General features: G+C 31.0%; 2 protein-coding genes and 1 long non-coding RNA gene across 3 annotated transcripts; 2 read left to right on the forward strand and 1 right to left on the reverse strand.

Moving 5' to 3' along the window:
* Positions 1-351: 351 nt before the first annotated feature.
* Positions 352-1,575, reverse strand: LOC106316519. Its single transcript, XR_001264849.1, has 5 exons — positions 1,420-1,575; positions 1,203-1,268; positions 1,008-1,100; positions 825-921; positions 352-665 (listed from the first exon to the last, which is right to left on the reverse strand). It is a non-coding gene; the product is annotated as an uncharacterized LOC106316519 (long non-coding RNA).
* Positions 1,576-11,309: 9,734 nt separating this feature from the next.
* Positions 11,310-11,749, forward strand: LOC106315048. The gene is made up of 2 exons (XM_013752822.1): positions 11,310-11,428; positions 11,533-11,749. Exons 1-2 carry the CDS (start codon positions 11,310-11,312, stop codon positions 11,747-11,749), a joined length of 336 nt encoding a protein of 111 aa, XP_013608276.1.
* A 3,117-nt stretch (positions 11,750-14,866) lies between these two features.
* LOC106315049 (cucumisin-like) lies at positions 14,867-18,439 on the forward strand. The gene is made up of 10 exons (XM_013752823.1): positions 14,867-14,929; positions 15,039-15,133; positions 15,226-15,317; positions 15,396-15,648; positions 15,813-16,296; positions 16,655-16,752; positions 16,818-17,030; positions 17,350-17,461; positions 17,591-17,813; positions 17,892-18,439. The coding sequence occupies exons 1-10, from the start codon at positions 14,888-14,890 to the stop codon at positions 18,437-18,439; spliced, it is 2,160 nt and encodes a 719-aa protein (XP_013608277.1). The 5' UTR covers positions 14,867-14,887.
* Positions 18,440-21,977: the final 3,538 nt, after the last annotated feature.

Raw genomic sequence — 21,977 nt, forward strand, 5'->3', positions numbered from 1 at the left:
GTACAACTGTGTTTCAGACTGCCAGCAGCAACAAAATTCCAGACGTGGATTACCAATCTATACTACCAGCAGCAACTGTTAGCCACACGGTTCATGTGCCCAGGAGAGCCAAAGAAGTTGATGAAGCAATGCCAAGCTTTGAAAACGAAGAAAAGAGGCAGTGAATGATTGTTTCAAGTCCATCAAACTGTCATTCCCACTTAGCTTATGTGTCAATGAAATAACCATTTTCGTATGTTTTTTCCTACTTTCAACTTTGGTTGTCTTTAATTATCTGCAAACTATTTCCCACCAGGAGAAGAGTTACTTGGTTTTTAAATAAAGGGGAACGTTGATGGATCTTTGCATTTCGTGAAAATAAGCATGGCTTTTGCTTCATGCATGAGAACATGTTCAGATAGTTACATGGCATCGACGTTAAACAATGCAACAAAGAAACCAACTAAAATCCAATAGCCACCAAAACAAAACAAAAACCCCAGAAAAGGTGACACAAGCACACCATCATATGTTCCTCGGTGGGAATTGGGATGCAGACAACTAAATACAAAAATTATATATGTATCAACTGGTCTTCGTTCACAAAGCGTCCTACACGTAATCAACAACAAACAGCTGCCTTCCTACTAATTCCACCGCCTCCGACCCTCTGCTTTGCCAAATAACTGCACGCACCAACACAAGTGTAAGAACAACGTAACTAACAGCGCTAACACTAAGTAAAACTGAACAACAATAGCATATACAAATAACCTGTTTAGGACCAAGACTTTTTTTTTGTCCGTGGCATAAAAAGGACAGTAAATATCCTGAAGTTCACTAACCAGGGGATTAATCTGTTTAGGACCAAGACTGTTTTTTTTTGTCCGTGGCATCTCTCATGCAAGCTATTTACACTTCAGCAGGGATACCAGTTGAGCCCTGAAAACAAACAGGAAGATGACATTATATTCGTACACAATGTAACTTCTCACTGAGATTTTTCATCCCTAATCAATTGCGGTTACCTGAAGAAGCAGCCAACCAGGTTTGACGGGAATCTCAACCTCTTTAGGAGAAGTATTCGAGCAGGTTGATTCTCATAACATACTTGAAAAGGCCTGCAACGTTTAAAAAGATACACAATGATTCATATGTCTTACTGTATTGTGAGATAATAATTTGGTAAACATAAAATTGAAAGGTTGAGATTGATAGTTTACGAATCTCAAATACAAAGACTAAGTTTTCCCAAGAAGCCATTTAAATATCCTCCGCAAATGGCTGATCTAGAATTAGAGAAGAGAAATATATCAACATGAGAAAGAAATAAATGATTTTATCAGCGAACGAATCCCTAATCGTTAAATATGAAAATGCCTAAACATAATTTTCAAAAAAAAAAAAAAAATGTCTAAACACAAATTTTGAAAACCAAACCTTTATTCGAGTAGATTGATTGCCCCCTAGAACAGAGTGAACTGTTTTGATAAACACAAATCTTTCTTTTGGTCTGGTTTCCGAAAAAGGATCTTCCAAACAAATTTCGGCCTGATTAAACATCGAGGAAGAAGAACTAAGACACACCGACAAATAAATAAAATACAAAATCCTTTAGTTTTTAACATGATTTTACATTATTTTGTTACATACTTAGTTTGTAATGGGCTTTATTATTAATATTTTAACTAGGCCTTTTCACTTAAATGTTTTTGGGTTTTTAACTTAAGAAACCTAACTTTATCTTCTAAACCATTTTTGACAAAAACAAATCTTCGATATGTTTAACATCAAAATCTCACTTCAGCATTAGCAAATCATATTATACACGCAACAACACATTATTAAAAATAAAAACATTTAATATATTAATTTATTTTATACTATTACATAACACAATAAAACATCAGATAATGCTTTCACAAATAAATATTGACCACATAATCACATCATCAAAAAATTATATTTAAGAACAATAAAATAATATTATACGCAAAATACGGACACCCCCTTTTTATTATTAAAAGATAACAACCTAAGCTTATAAATTAAATTAAAACGTATCTAATGTGATTTTAAATATAATAATATACCAAATTTCCTATAAAACAGGAAATCAACCAATTAAACCCATAAAGTTTAAATATATATCTTGCCGTAGAAAAAAAGAAGAAGAAAGTTTGAGTATATACCTTATCACATCGAATATATAGAAGGTATAAATTTCAGCAAAAATAAAAACTGAAAATAAGGATTATCTAAAAGTTCGTCAGACATTAAGAAGACACTCATACGTCTTCTTCGAAAACTCTTATGTCATCATTAATCCATCCAAATCCGAAGTTCAGGGTTTCTTAATTTATAAGTAGAAATAAAAATTATATATATAAATTATTTTATGTATTATATGTTCTTACATATTATGAAATAATAAATTTATATTGAATAATTAAAAGTCAGTAAATATTACATATATAATTAAATTGGTGCGAACGTATAAATCAATTTTATTAATCCAATTTTTTTTTAAATTTGATAGGATATGAAATTAAATGTAAATGATATTAACATACATAATATATTTTTAATATCAATGTCTATTAAATGATGATTTATACTCATATGTTTTTTTGATCATGTGTATCTTTAATAGCAAAAGCTTTAAATTACTGATAACAAAATTTTCATTGTGGAATTAATAATTTTAGTAATTTATAATTTAAAAAATTATCAATGTTAGTTCAAAACTTTTATCAAAAAAAATTATTGAAAGTAAATTTTGAAACTAAAATATTTATTTATTCAATATGGTTTATAGTTTAATTTAGAATGATATATATATATTAAATCTTAATGATTAATTAAATTAGACTTTTACTTATATGACTTTTACTTATATGATTTTGTAATCATTTGTATTTTGTATAAAAAAAATTTAAACCATGGATCGCAAATTTTGAATGTGAGACTTTTAACAGTTTTAGTAATTTATAGTAATTTTTTTAAATTCAAAATGTAACATATACAGAAAAATCTAAATTTTTATAATACGGTTATTGTGATTTTTTTTAATTTATTTTAATAGTTTAAAATTAAACAAATTTGATAGAAGATACCCTATTTTTTATCAGATCTTTATTATTCAAAATCATTAATTGTCATATATACTTTAGCCACTAGGCAATTCCGTAATCTTTATTTAAGAAAATAATAAATGACATTAATAATGAAGTTATGGTTAGTTTAATAAAAAACTTATTATATAATTAGATAGACTAACCAATTTCTCTAATAATTTTAAGAATCATCCTAGTGAAGACATGTGGCTACAAAAAGAAGTTGTAATGTTTCTCAAATAATATATAGGGGATTGCATAATATTTTTTTAACATACCAATCTAACAAAATCTTACAAATATAAGTTATTACATAATATTTGCTTAACATACCAATCTAATATACCAATTTCTTAAGTAATAATAAAATATATTATAAATTAATATTCACTAAACATATATTATAAAAAATCATATAGTATTTTTATATAAATTTTATAATTATAGTTTATATTATATTCCAATAAAAATACTATATGAATTAAATATGACAAAATTCTATTAAATTAGTAAATTAACCTATTTTATTATTAAAATGCTTTTATTTAAATAATCATTTATCATTCACTGCTTATATCTTATTTACAAAATATGCTATTAGAAAAATTTGAAATTTTAATAATTCATTAAATATATTAGTGAGAAATAATTTTAATTACAATTTATTGTTTATTTTAATTATTAAAAATCATGTTGTTGCTAAAGATAAACCATAAATGTTAAAATATTATTTTTTGAAATGCAACACCAAAAACAAATTTTATTGTAAAAAAACAAAAGTAATATATTATTTTGAAATTTTTATTTAATAACAAAAAATAGAAAAATTAATATCATTACATCAAAAAATATCATACATCAATAAATTTACTAACATAATAAGGATATATTATTTAAACAGAACAATGTGTTTACTTATAAAATCCCACAATATTAATATTATAGATGTTAAGTTATTTTTTAAACACAACATGTAAGTATCCTAAACAAATATCTTTCTATTGTATAACTAAATAAATTTTAAAAATGTAGTATGTACAATAACAACTAAATAAATTTTAAAAATGTAGTATGTACAATAACAATTAATAACAAAATAAAATGAATAAAACATATCGTCTAATAAAAAACATAATCAATAAGATTATAGTTACACACTATATAACGATAAAATATAAATCATATATTATTAAATTTTATAATAATATCAAAGTTATACATTTATGAAATGAAAAATATACCCGCACGTTCATCTTAAAACTTTGCGTGTAATCTTTGATCTCTGTGGATTCGATCATGTATTCTTATTGCACATTTTACTATGCACTTGGAATTAGATATCTAAACTATTAAAACGAGTACAAAAAAAGAATAGTCCTTTGTTTTCCTCAAAGTTTACCATTCGATGCCACTGCATTAAACGCAGTCGTTTCTCATAGTTTTATAAACTGTTTAATTACTAAACCATTACTAAACAACCATCTCAATACAATCTCTACTTTCCTGCATATTTTCCTGCATATCGTTCATAAACCATTTAATAACTAAACCATTAATAAACCATAACATTAGAAAACCATCTAAATACAATTCTCTACTTTCCTACATGTTGTTGTATAAACTTTGGTTCCTCTTGGTCTACAGAATCAGAATAGTCAATAGATACATTCCTACATACCTTTTTAATAATTTTAGTATATTATAGGGCTGTTCAATATGGCAAAACCGAACCGTACCGAACCGAACCGAACCGAAATAGATAATATGGTTTGAATTTGGTATATACCATACAAACCGAATGGATATGATTTTTAAAAAACCGTAGGATTTGGATATGGTTCGGTATATAACCGATAAAACCGAATAAACCGAATAAAACCGATCAAAAAATAGAAACATGTAAATATGTATATATTTTATAACAACGTATGAAAATCATAAGTTAATTTTTTTGCTAATAACTATTACTATATTTTTTACAGTAATAAAACAGTCCTGATTTGTAAAACACTTGAACTATAATTAAATAACAATTCATCGCAAACACGCTTCTTATTTTCTTAGTCTTCTTTTGATCTTTTTGCTTTAATTTAGCATTGACTAAATTGAAATAAAGATTATAAATTTGATGATAACAATTAGTGGAAATTCTTCACAATTTTCTTATTTTTTGTGCTTCGTGCTTCTGTTTTATTTTTTGTTTTTTTATTTTTATTATCAAAATTTTGAGCTTTGATTTTAATTATAGATTTGATTATTTTATTAGATGATAGAAACATTTTTTATTTTTGTTCTTTTATTTAAACTTATAATATTTTTTAATAAATGAATGTGTTGACAACAAGACTCTAAAATTCATATAATATGATCCCAAAATAAAGAATTTTATTTTTTGGTATAAAACCGAATAAACCGAAAACCGACGGTATATAAACCGAACCGAACCGAAGTAAATATGGATTTAGAATGGTAGTTATATTTTACTAACCGAAATACCGAAAAACCAAAAAAACCGAACCGATATCCGGATTGAACACCCCTAGTATATTACGATAAGTTTTTAATAAATGAATGAATTTGGAAATATATTCGAAGAGTATATTCGATTTTTAATACTAGAAGATCATAACTAACTTAATCTTTCGTCATTATATGGCATTTACCCTAGTATTTCCTAAGTAGCTATATATATCTCCTCCTAAAATGTCTACTATCACTACTTTTACTCCTCTCACAAAACTCAGGTCTTATAAGAATAACTGGCAAGTTCAAGTTAAGTGCTTATATTCGTGGAGGCAGAACATACATCGTTTGGAGATACCGTTGAAATGGTTTTGACAGACGAATGGGTAAATCAAACTTTATAAACGTTTGTTGCATTATAACAGTTCACTTCTTTAACCATTATATAATTTTACCATGTTTTTTTTGTAGGGTAACACAATCCGTGCTTCTTGCAAAACAAAATCTCACATATACTGTGTTCAACGTGAGCTATATGCGGCTGTTTCTAGAGCCACTTCTAAAAAATGATTGAAATTCTAATTTTAGACAGAAGATGGCAAACCTCAGAAAAAACTATGAATATAGTTTTCAAAGAAGTTTTCGACAACTTTTAACAGCCACATAGGTCATAAGGTATGTATTTTTGTTAGTTATGCATTTGTGAACAAACAAAAAAAGCATTACTGCAGATATATGGAGTAATGCATTTTTTGTTTGTTCACAACTGCATAATTCACTGCAGTAAATTTTGCAGTGGGGTTGAAGATGCTCTTATACGTTTATGTTTGGATGTATTCTTTAAAAAAAATTGTGTTTGTATTGTATATATATCTAATAAAGAATTAAAATGAATTTGCTGTTTGCTCTATATGCAGATTTGCGTCATTCATTCAAATTGCGTTTGGAAGAATTCTTGCTAGTTCAGAAAGTTTATTTTTGTTTATGCAAACAACATTTGTTTTATTTTTCAAACATTCATTTCAATAAGATTGTAGTTCTTTTCATTTGGAAAAATGTGAGAGTTCTCTTTGGTCATTTACAATATCAAATTATATATGCTCTTATATAAGACTATCATTATCATCAACACCGTTATGGATCATTCAGACAAGTAAAAACAAACATCTAAACTTAAGGTAGGGTTCTTCAATCTAATAACTTATTCTAGACTATCGTACTTTCTTTTCACATTACATTCTTGACACAATAGATCAATAATTACTAACCGTATTATAAGTTTGGTATCCCGTCAATGTTGTTGTCCAAACGAAACAGCTTGATTTTTGGTACTTGGTTCTCTCCACGTCCAATATCATGCGACAAATTTAAAAAAGTTAATATCATTATATGATGATTGTTTAAAAATCATGAACAAATTAATGAAACTTATGAAACAATCATATCAAAACTAAGAACCCGTACATTTAACTTTGACTAACTGATTATTGTGCTTTCCCGTTGCTCTGTGATGTTACAACTGATTCTCACCTCTTTCTTCTTCGCCATGTCTCCGCCTGAACTTTTCTATATATCACGTCTGTCCCATCTCCCTCTGTTTCTCCATAAATAGTGATTCGTCTATATTACTAATACATGGTGCCTGAAAAGTAATTACGTCTTCAAATATTAAGTATGCTCAGAACAATAATATTTATTAAAGAAATCAATCATTTTAACAGACCTTTGAGAATCAAGTCAATCTGACTTCTCTAATTAACAATTTAAAAAGAAGCCAATTTGCTAACTCATTCCATCCTGTTCTTGAGCTAATTATAGAGCTAGAATGTGTGAATGAATTTTATGTTATGGTAGAAGGCTTTACATCTCAATATATACAGAGTCTACGGTACTCATATCAGACTTATAAGGAAAGAATATATTTACAATATAATCATATTAACTCCTATACGCCCCTGCAAGATAGACGACCGGTAGTTGCGAGAGGCCAATCTTGTTCATGTGACCATGTAGCAGAGACCGAGATACTGGCTTTGTGAGAGCATCTGCTAGTTGGTCTTACGAGGAGACATGGGAGACTCAAAGGAAACCTAACTGAACAAATTGTCTGGTGAAGTGGTAGCTGAGAGCTACATGTTTCATTCTTGAGTGAAAGATGGGGTTTGCGCAGAGGTATGTAGCTCCGACGTTGTCGCAATAGATGACAGGTTGAGACTTGGAGGAGATACCAAGTTCTTTGAGTAGCGCATGGATCCAAATTAGTTCAGAGGCTGTGTCTGCAACCGCTCTGTACTCTGCTTCAGTGGAGGATCTTGCGACTGTCTTCTGTTTCTGTGACGTCCACAAGACTGGATCGGAACCAAGATAGATTATGTTGGCTGTTGTTGAGGTGTAGTCATCTCTGTTGCCAGCCCAGTCTGCATCAGAGAAGGCATGGAGATTAGGTGTGTTGTTGGTGTGAAAGAAGATGCCTCTGTCTATTGTGCCTGAGAGATAACGTAGTAGCCGCTTGACAGCTTGCCAGTGGATGTCAGTGGGACGATGCATGAATTGAGAGAGTTTGTTGACTGCAAAGGCTATGTCTGTGCGTGTGAACTGAAGATACTGCAGTGCTCCAACTGTTGTTCTGTAGATCGTTCCATCAGTTAGACTTGTGCCAGAGAGTAGAGTGAGATGCTCATTCGTTTCCATCAGGCTGGCCACAAGTTTTGCATCTTTCATCTGTGTACGCTCTAGAAGATCATTTATATATTTTGTTTGGGTGAGAAGGAGGCCTGACTTGGAGCGTGTTGCTTCGTTTCCCAAGAAGTAGTTCAGGTCACCGAGGTATTTGAGAGAGAAGCGATTGCTCAGGAGCTCGATGAACTGTTGAACACGCTTGGGATCATTGGCTGTGACAACAATGCCATCTACATAGACTAGAACCTACAGAAGGATACCCGAGGAGCACATGATGAATAGAGCAGCATCTGAGAGTGAGTTCTTGAAACCAGAGGCAATGAGGAAGTTGCCAAGCTCTTCATACCACACACGTGGGGCTTGTTTGAGGCCGTATAAAGCTTTGCGAAGCTTGCAGACATAGTGGGGACGGTCCTTGTCAACAAATCCAGCCGGTTGAACCATGTATACATCGTTGCCTTGGAGGAATGCATTGTTTACGTTAAGTTGACGAAGTGGCCACCCGCGAGAGACTGCAATGTCACGCACTATGCGAACAGTGGTGTGCTTGAGAACTGGACTAAATGTTTCTTTGTAGTCTAGACCTTGTCGCTGGTGATACCCTTTTCCAACCAACCTTGATTTTAGTTGACGCACCAAGCCATCTGGATTCCATTTTATGCGATAGATCTATCTGTTCCAATATGAGATTATACTTTGGGTCTGGCGGAATGAGATCCCATGTATGTTCTCTCAATTGAGAATCCACTGAGAGCTAGATCATCACGCAGAGCTAAGTACTCACCACCATTGTCTGAGTAGAAAGTCTTGAGCTTGTGATTGAATTTGTTTTCAACCACAGCCTTCCACCGTATGAAGATATGGCAGACATCAGACTTGTTTCTGAGCGGGTAGAACCAAACATAATGAGTGAAGTGATCAACAAATATGACGTAGTATTTATACCCGTCAACAGAGTACATTGGTGACGTCCATACGTCGGAAAAAACAAGCTCAAGAAGATGAGAGGAGGTGAGAGATGTTTGAGAGAATGGAGTTTTGTGGCTTTTTGAGACTAGACAATCTTTGCAATGGAAATTTGAATTTTTATTAGAAATAGGAAGCATAAACTTGGAAACAACATTGTTTAGAATAGTGATTGCTGGATGTTCAGTTTTTCCGCCAAAACCGCAAAATTGAGTTTTTCCGCCAAATAAAAAATCGAGTTTTTCCGCCAAAAAAGTAAAATCTAGTTTCCCCGTCAAAATCAGAAAATCAAGTTTTTTTGCTAAAATCTTTATATCGAGTTTTTCCGCCACAACCACAAAATCGAGTCTTCCTGTCAAAATCGCAAAATCGATTTTTCCTGTTAAAATCAGAAAATCGAATTTTTCCGCTAAAATCTTAATATCGAGTTTTCTGCCAAAATTGTAAAATCAAAATTTTATGCCAAAATCACAAAATCAACGTTTTGGCCAAACCCGAGTTTTTTTCGCAAAAACACAAAAACTGAGTTTTTTTGCAAATACAAAAAAAAAATGGATTTTTTTCGCCAAAACTACAATAAAAATTTCTGCCAAAACCGTAAAAACAAAATTTCCCGCAAAATCTTATTTTCCATGAAACCACAAAACAAGATTTCCCGCAAAATCTTATGAGTTATGAAATTATGTATGAAGTTATGCTATTTATGTGGTCTTTTGAACTTATGTATTGTTGTACTTATAGATTTATGGATGAATTTTAGTCTTATAAACTTGTATTTGTAGGCTTATAAATTTGAAATTTAAATTTTTTTTATATGGTTCATTATGGACCCCATGGCGACCCAGGTAAACATGGGTGTTAGTGGGTTTGGTCGTTAATGGACATGGTCTTTAAGGGACATGATCCATAATGGACATGATCTCTCTCTGTCTACAAACAATAAATGGACAAATGGATACGGGCTAAAGAACGTGAGCGAGCCCAGTTTAAAGCTCTATGTAGGCATGGGCGTTCGGGTCTTCGGATTGGGTTCGGACAGGTTCCTTTTGGGTCTGTGTCCTTCGGGTCCTAAACATTTAGACTCAATAGGCACTTAGAAATTTTTGGTTCGGATTCGGGTCGGTTCTTCTCGGTTCCGGGTCTGTTAGGGTCTATAATTAAATACCCATAAAATATCCGCAATTGTTTTTGGATCCATATGGGGTCCGGTTCGGGTTCGGGTATTTAGGTTCTGAAAAGGACATGACACATCCAACTCCATCAAATTTAGTCGATATATCTAAAATTATACAAAATAACTTAATGTAACTATTAATAATTAAAAAAAAAAATTTAAGCTCAAAATTTTACATTTTAAAGCGTCATATTACTTAAAAAATATTACAAAATAATAACAAATATTGTTAACAAAAGATATTTCAACTAAATCATCAAATAATATATATAAAATAGAACACAAAAAATCATAGTTTTGGATATACATGTTTTTTAAGTCGTGTACAGATCGGTTCTTATCGGCTCGGGTCTATTCGGATCGGTTCTTTTCGGGTCCGGATCTATTCGGGTCGGTTCCTTTCGGTTCTGGTTCTTTCGGGTATAAGAAATTTAGACCCACAAGGTGCTTGTAAATTTTTGGTTTTGTTTCGGACCGGGTATTTTCGGATCGGTTCCGGTTCGGATTTTTGGGTCCATGTTTAAATGCCCAGGCCTAGCTCTATGCATAGATCTCATTTGACCTAGGACATGCGGTGCTATCTTTGGCTACACTGCTACCTGTAGAGGTTTGGATCGATTGTGGATAGAGACATAGCTGATTTTACTTTTCATAGACAACTTCTTCTTTGCACCTTTCTCCAACGTTCCTCTGTTTTGTCTTTCTGCTTTAGTGTAGAATACCGTTGGAGAGTTATGCTTTGGCGCGCATTCGTAATGGGGTTGCTCGAGTTCTGGCCCATTCGGTATTGTTGAGATCCAGTAGTAGCATTTGGTGAAGCCTTGGTTGCAGCTAGAGGGTTTGGTTTGACAGTCCCCCTCAAAGTTGGGGTGGATGGAATCACAGACCTTGAAAACCGTAAACAAAAAGAGGTATGCAGTATGCGATAAAAAATGAAGGATGAAAGCCAAAAGTGTGTGTTCTCGAAGAGTGAGGTCGAGCTGGAAGAAGAATGTGGAATCTGTATGGAGATGAATAACATGGTTGTGCTTCCAAACTGTACTCATTTTTTGTGCATCAAGTGTTATCGCGATTGCTAAGTCAGTTACTAAAAAGTGTTTTTCAAACCATTGAATGTATGACCTCTTTTTTGAAAAGGGTGATGTTTATTCTTAGGCGAGGGAGGTCAAAGTCATGTCCTTCCTGTAGAGACAGCCTTAAAAGAATGGACTCAGGTGATCTCTGGATGTTCTTGGACAAAAACGATACTGTGAATCCCTGTGCAATCGTGAGAGAGAATCAGAGGCGGTTGTTTGTCTACATTGAGAAGTTACCACTGGTGGTTCCGGATCAAGCGCTTGTCTCTTCTCCTTACTATTACCATGTGAGGTGAAAGATGAAAATAAAAGGCATGAACCGGTTCTGGTACATCTTTATCTGTATATTGCATACTTGGAGGGTTTTTTCAATATTTAAACACTCCAACCCAACTACATATTCATCTCTATATATTTCTTTAAAATAGAGAAACTCTTGTATAGAGATGGATTTGTTCTAATGTGTGTCTATATAATAGAGTTTCTCTTTTTTTTTAACTCTCTTTCTTTTCCCATTTCTTGGGAAAGTTCCACTTACTAGTTTTCTTTGTGCATTTGGATGAGGTTCCCAATTACTTATTTACAGACAAGAGAAGGGTTTAATCACATTTAATCTATGGTTGTTATTGCCCATTGAAGTATTAATATCAGAGAATGTGTACTACCCAAGTATGATGTTCAAAACGTACGTAACACGTATGATTAGAACTAATTTCTCTACATTCCAAGCAAAACAAAAATATTTCAGTCTTGGATTAGATGAGACAATAAACTATGGACCATTGTGGTGAATACACAAAGAGAACAGAGGAAGATGATGAGATAAAGCAGAAGGTGAGAGAGGCTCTGGGTGTATACAATGCTTTTCAGAGAAGGGAGTGTACTCGTGGAGATTCTCTCACAATGTTTCATATCAACTTCGAGTCAAACACAATGTATAATTTCATATCTTCCACAAACGAATAAAGAGGAAGATGATGTTTTTCTCATTGGCTGTCTATTGTTGATTTGTTTCTGTATATGATGAACATATAGCTGCATTGATTCTTCGTATTGATATCAAGTGGTAATGATTTGCATGAACAACATTTTCTTTTCTCAGTTGGTAGCTAAAATCTATTGAAAATAAGACTAAGATTTGTTGACAATTAGCTTGACCTCGACATGGTTCAAAAGAGGGAAATATTTCGTTTTAGGAGGCAAGCCAGGAGAGAGGAGAAGTATTGTATTAGTCTTCACTGTTGCTTCATGTTTATATTAATCTCTATGTGTGTTTCTTTTTCAGGTCCGCGCAACGCACTGTTTTTAAAAAAACTGAGGAAATCTTTAATGAGAAAGCTAAAGTTGCTTCTTTCTCTTCACGCGGTCCAAACACAATCACTATTGATATTAATGCCATGCCCCATTTGTTTGTTGCGCATTCTCTCATTTGTTCTATCCTTCTCATACTAACCATATTTCCTTTTTATATGTTCGATATGTTTGATTTGCACCCTCCATTGTTTCAGTCACCTTTCAGGTATTTGGTATAAACTGTTCAATCGTTTGTTATATCTTTTCTCTGAACATCAGAGCATATTCGGAGGACTCCATTATATCCTTCTTCTCCACGATGTCTTGACCATCATTGTTTTAGGGGCGTTATGACCCGGTCATGCTTTTCATATATTTAATTCTTGTTTTGTTCTAATACTCGACTATTAAAGAACAACTAGATTTTGACCCGCGCTTTAAAAGCGCGGGATACTTTTTGTTGTTGATAGTTTATTAACCCGTCGTTTGTTCAATAATTTGTTTAGGCATATGTATGTCTGGTGACCGGTTTAATTTTTTTGTTCACTAATTTGTTTAGGCGTGCACGTTTGTTGATTCTGAAAATGTTCTAAAATGTTCTTCTAAATGTTTGTTAATTTTTTTCTTGTTAAAATTTAATTAGAATAAGATATAAATATCAGTACATTGTAGAATTGTGTGTTTCAAAATAATTGTAATCTAATTACGTGTATAGATTTTATGTTAATTATATATGTTTGTAAAATAAAAATATGTATTATACAAAATCTACTTATGTGTATAAAACTACTATAATGTTTTTAAAGATAATGAATTTAATATTATATATTAGATATGAACTATAATAGTTCATTTCAGGGTTTTTTATTTTGGTTATAGAATAGCTCATTTCTGGTTTTTGTTAAAAGATGTTTGTGGAATTAGGGGCTGATGATGAAAAAGGTCATGCTTTTGATTTTGAATTATTTGTATAAAATTCCATTTGCTTATTCATAAATCTATATATATATATATATATACATATATATATATATATAAATGTTTCTTCTCATAGATGGGTCGTAGGTAATGTTATTAATATATAGGACATGTCTCATTTATATTTCAGAAGTTGATCTCGTAAGAAAATTTTGATCTAATGGAGGAGGATGGTATATATGACAATAACCCCCTACGTATTGAAATTTCGGTGCCGTTTATATCAAATGTATATATGTTAAATTGAAGGAAGTTGATTTAAGTAAAATTACCATTTGAAACATTCCATATATATGTAGTCATGATCTTATTAAAGTGGGTGAGATTTCTTTTAATGTTAGAAGATATTATTTGGTTGCTATATAATAGGGGATAGTTAATAATATTTAGTTGTATACAATAGGTTGGACTAAAAAATAAATAGGTGCAACAACCTTGTATAAGTAGATTTTTTAGGACTCCTTCACTTTTAATAGTATTGATAGTGCTGTAATAAAAAAAATAAAAAATGAACAAAATAATAAGATCTTTTTTTCTGTTATTTATATGATTTCTTTCAAATTTAATAATATTTATACTATATAATTTCTTAAATACAGAGAAAAAAAAGATCCATATATATATATAATATTATTTATAAATAACGTAAATCTTAAGAAATGAAGAAAAAAGTCACTATTTTTGGTCACCATATAAAACTAATTATATTTTCTGATTATGTAAATTTAATTGCAAAATTATCATAACAGAAACTATAACACACGCTAGTCAGCATTCAAAGGAGACTATGAAGTTTTTTTCAGCAAGAATTTTTTATAATGTAGAGAATTTGACTTCAGATAAGTGACAAATTAAACCTTAGATATGTTACCTAAAAATGTAAATACAATGTTACCAAAAAAATGTTTTGGTCAACATACAGTGTATCGTTTGATACAGAATCATGAAAGTTATGGTAATACAAGAAAGGGGAACATATTTACGAATTAAATTAAGATTTTTTAATTGACAGGGTTTAGGCATGATTGTACTATTTATTCATCCTATCAAGTTGATCTCCGTAGAAATTGCAAAACTACAGAAACCTTTGAATTCTTTTTATGAGAAAAATGGTGAAAAGGTCTGCCCCCTTTTATCTCCTGTCATGTGTCCTTGTCTGGTTCATGATCAGTTCAGTCTCAGCAGTCACAGATGAAGATAAACAAGTATATTAATATATATATATATATATGTATTAATTATCAATTACATACTGTGTCATTTCTCCATTTTATATACATGATGATAAAGAAAAAATGTTGATAATCCATGAAGGTGTATGTTGTGTACATGGGCTCACTTCCATCTCGACTGGAATACACACCAATGTCGCATCACATGAGTATTCTTCAAGAAGTCACTGGAGAAAGGTGTGATTTTATTAATTATTTATAAAGTCATGATTAGTTATAATCAATTTAAATATTTCTACCAAGTGATATATAATATGTATATAACCTAGTTCAATCGAAGGTCGTTTGGTGAGAAGTTACAAAAGGAGTTTCAATGGGTTTGCGGCTAGACTTACTGAGTCAGAAATGGAAAAGGTAGCCAGTGAGTGATCTTCGCTTATGTTGATTTTTTTATTATAAAACGCTAGATAACTAAAACCCTAGGGTTATGTGTGGCTAGAACTGGATGGAGTTGTGTCTGTGTTCCCGAGCAAGATGTACAAAATCCAAACAACAGGGTCTTGGAACTTCATGGGGTTAAAGGATGGAAAGGATACAAAACGAAACTTGGGCGTAGAGAGTAATACTATTATAGGAGTCATCGATACTGGGGTTTGGCCGGAATCCGAGAGCTTTTCTGATAAAGGCTTTGGTCCTCCTCCGAAGAAATGGAAAGGTGTTTGTTCTGGTGGAGCAAATTTCACATGCAACAAGTAATTCTCTTAACTTCTTTTGTAGAAGATTATATTGGAGTGTTAATATAAGTGTTGTTGAGGCAAAAAAAAAAAAGGTGTGGTCGAGGGTAGATTGGATTGACCAGTTCAAATATTAGTATAGGTTTGGCCAGACATCGATCAGTTTATTACTTTCTTTTTAGCAAGTTGATAGGGGCAAGAGACTACACAGGCGAAGGTGTAAGGGACATTTTTGGACACGGTACACATACAGCGTCCATCGCGGCTGGAAACGCTGTTGCGGACATAAGCTTCTTTGGAATCGGCAACGGAACGGTGAGAGGTGCCGTTCCAGCCTCCAGAATCGCAGTTTACAAAGTCTGCCTCAGAAAAGGTTGTACGTCAGAAGCTATACTGTCTGCGTTTGATGATGCGATCGCCGACGGTGTTGACCTCATCATTCTATCTCTCGACGGATATATCACATCCTTCGAACAGGAACCGAATTCAATCGGAGCTTTCCACGCTATGGCCAAGGGAGTCCTCACTGTGAACTCGGCTGATAACAGTGGACCGACTCCGGCCTCTGTCTCGAGCGTAGCACCTTGGATTTTCACCGTTGCAGCAAGCAACACGAACCGTGGGTTTGTCAACAAAGTTGTTCTTGGAAACGGCAAGACAATTGAGGTAAATAATCAAGTATTACCACCCTCGTTTAATATTTAATTATTTATACTACTGCCTCTGTTACTCCATTTGTTTAAGTCATTTAATTTTTTTCTATATAAATTAGGAAAAACTATGAAATTTCCCTTTTACCATAATATATTAATAACAGTTTTTTTTTTTCATTTAATACTTTAAAATAGTGAGGTTTAAAATAGAATCATGTTTAAAATTTTGTATTGAAAATGTAAAACGATATTTTTTTCTGAAATAAGTTTAAAACTCAAAAACAATATTTTATTTATGAAACAGATAGAGTATTATTTTTTCTTTTGCTTTATTGTTACCAAGGACTCTTCCGTTCCATTATTCTTAATAGGGCAAATCAGTGAATGCTTTTGATCTGAAAGGAAAGAAGTACCCCCTGGTGTACGGGAAATCTGCGGCTTCGCCTGCCTGCGACACGGATTCTGCCAAGTAACTTTCTGCCCAAGAAACACCATTTTATGGTTAACATCCATTAATATATTTAACTACTTCAGGAAATGCTTGGCAAGGTGTCTAGATGAATCCCTGGTAAAGGGGAAGATCTTGGTATGTGCTAGTTCTGATGGTCTATCAATAGCTCACTCAATGGGAGCTGTTGCATCCATTATTATTAACCCTTCAGACTATGCATCCATCCACGCTATATCCTTCTCTGCTTTATTACCAGAGGACTTTGACTTACTCGTCTCTTACATTAATTCCACAAGGTAAGCAACGACATTCATTCGTTATACTCTCCCTTTTTAATAGATGATGTTTTAGAATTTTTTGGTTTCAAATTAGATGACGTTTACAAATTTTAATTCAAAATTTATTAACTTTTGATGATATATGTGATCTTTTATATTCTGCAGTTTATTTTTCCATCAATTAAAATATAGTTAGATGTATAGTTAATAATTTTTTTATTTAGAAAATACAAATTAAAAGTTTTTTTTTATTTGTGTGCATAAGTCTGATACCTCAAAACATGAGTATAAACTATATATACTCCTACATCTTTACCTGATTTTTTTCTGTTCTCAGATCCCCAGAAGCGGCTGTTCTGAAAACTAAGACAATCTTTAATCAGACAGCTCCAAAAGTTGTTTCCTTCTCTGGCCGCGGACCAAACAGAATTGCTTCTGATATTCTTAAGGTACAAACCAAACATATAATCCTACTCCTGGCAGTCTCCTGCTATTATTCCTCTATTGGCTTCTGACCCGCGACTATGGTTGCAGCTATTATTCCTCTATTGGCTTCTGACCCGCGACTATGGCTGCAGCCGGATATAACAGCACCAGGAGTGGAGATCCTCGCGGCCTATTCACATGTGGCTTCACCTGTACCACCCTACAAACAAGAGAATGACACCAGACGTGTAAACTACGCTGTACTTGCTGGAACCTCGATGGCTTGTCCGCATGCTGCCGGCGTGGCTGCATACGTCAAGACATTTTATCCTGAATGGACTCCTTCCATGATTAAATCGGCCATCATGACAACCGGTAAAAATAATAATAATGCCTTCTTGTTCCACAAGTAACCTTGCTCTTGTTTTTCGGTCATTTAGTTAATATTTGCAGCTTGGCCTATGAATGCTACTGGAACTGGCGTGGCATCGGCCGAGTTTTCCTATGGAGCTGGACATGTCGACCCAATAGCAGCTCTTAACCCCGGACTCGTATATGAACTGGACAAAGCAGACTACATTGCCTTTCTCTGCGGCATGAACTTCAATGTGACTACCCTGAAAATCATCGCAGGCGAAGCCGTCACTTGCACTGAAAATATCTTACAGAGGAACCTTAACTATCCTTCCATGTCAGCTAAATTATCGAGATCAGATAGCTCTTTCACCGTCACTTTCAACAGAACCGTCACTAACGTCGGTGCCCCCAACTCTACATACAAATGCAAGGTACTTGCAGGTCGCGGTTCTACTCTCAGCGTTAAGGTCTCCCCTAGTGTTCTATCTATGAAGTTTGTGAATGAGAAGCAGTCTTTCACAGTGACTGTTTCAGGCAGCAATGTTGACCCAGAACTGCCTTCCTCCGCAAGTCTAATCTGGTTTGATGGCACTCATAACGTGAGAAGCCCCATTGTTGTTTATACTGATGAGGCCTCATACTAGAGTTATCATAATAAATCAATAATACTGTTATGTTTTTTCTAAGAGCATCTTCAAAAAAACTATCTATTTTACAGTTTTCAAACTCTAAATTTGAAGTTTTAAAGTGATATTCTCTAAAAACAAAACTTCAATCGACTTCAAAATTATTTGTATTTTACATAATAGTCTTTATATTTTTTACAATGAATATAAATTCACTAAACTTTTATAAATAACTAGTACATATATAAAAATATTAAGATAATATTAATTAATAAAATCTTCCACTAATATATAAAATTATAAATAGAAATACATAATTAATTATTAAACTACAAGAAAAATACCACATTATTCCATAAAATTATTTATGTAATGCTCCATTTTCGGTTACACAAAATTTGTTTGGACAATATTTTAGAGATTTTGAAAGTTCCGGAGAAAATTTACAGACTATTAGTGTTGTTATAATATTTAAATTTATGTAATAATTATTTCTTCATGTATCTTTTAAAAATTAATTTTTAATTAAGTTTCTTTTGTAATATTCTTGTTGTCTAATTCTAGTTTTAAAATATTATAAATCTTACTGTAAAAATTTTATTTAATTTTATGTGTAAAATTTGAATTTATAAAAATAAATTTATATTCGATAAATTAATAAATTTCTTCAGTTTCAATAGCTTTACTAATACAGTAGAAACAATATAATTTATATTCGATAAATTAATAAATTTTCTTCAGTTTCAAATTAGTTCAATCTATCTATACTATTATTTACGAAGTGATATCAATAGTAACCTTAATGAATTATTATGTTTATCCACTACTTAATAATAATATAATAATAATAATAATAATAATAATAATAATAATAATAATAATAATAATAATAATAATAATAATAATAATAATAATAATAATAATAATAATAATAATAATAATAATAATAATAATAATAATAATAATAATAATAATAATAATAATAATAATAATAATAATAATAATAATAATAATAATAATAATAATAATAATAATAATAATAATAATAATAATAATAATAATAATAATAATAATAATAATAATAATAATAATAATAATAATAATAATAATAATAATAATAATAATAATAATAATAATAATAATAATAATAATAATAATAATAATAATAATAATAATAATAATAATAATAATAATAATAATAATAATAATAATAATAATAATAATAATAATAATAATAATAATAATAATAATAATAATAATAATAATAATAATAATAATAATAATCGAAAAGGTCTAAACGTGTTTAAAGAAAAAATATAATTGATATATATCTTCATATATATGGTTCTGGCTTTGCTCTTTATTGATGTTATGATGTCTTATAGTTCGATATTACATCCTAATGGTTTATCTTTACAAACTGATATTCTCAATTTATTAAAAATTAGGATAAACCCACATTCAGTTTCCTCTTTTCCATATATTCTCATATGACATCTAATTAAATATTTGAGATATTTTGTTAAAAATATAATTTAAAATCCATTTATTTAAATATTTAAGTTTCAAAAGAAAAAAAACTACACATGCTTATATGGTACTTTTCTTCATCCATTATCTAAGTTATCTACAAATTATGAGGTAGATATGTTTATATCTACTAAAATTGTGGACAGAGATTTTGAGCTTCATTAATACGAGACCATTAGAGAATTAATGTTACATGGTCCATGTGGCGGTGAGTAGGCATGGGACGGATCCGGATATCCGAAAAATTTAGGGTACCCGGATCGGAATCCGTCGGATCCGTGAATTTAATATACGGATCCAGATTCGTGGTTTCCGGATATCTGGATTTCGGATATCCGTCTCTATATTCTATTACTCGCAGATATCCAGATTCGGATCCCGATCCATAAATATAATTAAAATATATATCTAGTTTTTAAAAATACTACATTTTAAAAATAACACATTAATTAAAAATTCATACAATATTTATAAATATATATATTTCTATAATATTGTAAAAACTAAACATAATATTATAAAATTAATTTATATGTATAAATATTAATATATAAAATATAAATATTAATGAAAATTAAAAATTTAATGTGTTTTAAAAATTAATACAGATCCGGATCCGGATATCCGGACCTAAAAATTAAGATATCCGGATCCGGATTCGGTTTGAACGGATCCAAGATTTTACTATCCGGATTCGGATCCGGACACTACGAATATCCTATTTTTAAAGCGGATCCGGAACGGATCTCTGATCGAACCTGAATCTCGGATAATAAATCTCAGGCCTAGTGGTGAGGCTAACAAAGATATGTATGCATGCGTAATGGGGAAATTACCAAAATTTTATCACAAGCCTAATAACATAATTAAAAAAAAATCAATAACGTTGGCTTTCCTATTACTAAACCAAGCTCCACTTCATTGAAGCAATTCCGAAGTATATATGTATGACTAAATATTGGTTAAATGATTATGTCCACGTAATTAATTATTAAATATTTATTATTAAATTGTGGTATATAAAAATTTTAACACTTACAAAACTTATTATTATATATTTAAAACATATGGGTATTTCTAAATTTGTTTTAGGGTGTTTTACGAATCTTATATATATTAAAACATAAGTCACAACCTTGATTCATGTGTGATTTTTCAAAAAATAGACCTAATAGACCTATTTCTAGAAAATCATGTTACATTTAATCTCTAATCTTATCATTTAAATTTTGGGCCTACCAGAAAGTTTTATTGGGCTATCAATAACTGGATTTAAACAATAGATGATCCATTGGATTTATTAGGCTATCAATAAAATGTTTAATTATTTACTCGATAATATAAATTTATGAAGCGAAAAGTTTAATTTTTAAAAAACTTTCTAAATTTGTGAAATGTTACAATATCTTTGAGTATGACAATAAAACAATATTTTACTAATCTTTATATATATATAGTTAGGATTTTAATAATGAAATAATAATCCAAATATATATATATATATAAGAAGATACAAATACATGTGAAAGTTTAAAACAATTTATTCAATAAAAAAATACCGTAAAATTATTATGTTTTAAAAATTGATAGACACATAATTATAATATATACCAATTTAGAATTGAAAACAAAATATTTATATAAAAATAAATGAAAAAAAAATCTGCGTGGTTGCGCGGATCGAGATATAGTATGACTTAAAACAAAAAATCAAATACAAAAGTAACCCATGACTTTTAAAAGAATTTCATTTACCCTTTTCACCTTAGAAATTCGGACTATTCACAAAAATACAATTTCTTTTTCAAAATTGCTTATTTTACTCAATCATCATCATCTTCCTCTTCTATTTACAACATTACCATTGTCTTAAATACACCAACCATCATGAACAACCAGTATCAAACTCTAAATGTACCTAAAATCAACATTTTCATACTATTTCTCTTTCACTTCATCACTTATTTCATCCCAAAATCTTTGTAACACGACAAAATATAATATAATTTGATAAGATGGTTATAAT

The sequence above is a fragment of the Brassica oleracea genome, chromosome C9, assembly GCF_000695525.1.
Source record: "Brassica oleracea var. oleracea cultivar TO1000 chromosome C9, BOL, whole genome shotgun sequence".
NCBI lineage: Eukaryota > Viridiplantae > Streptophyta > Magnoliopsida > Brassicales > Brassicaceae > Brassica > Brassica oleracea.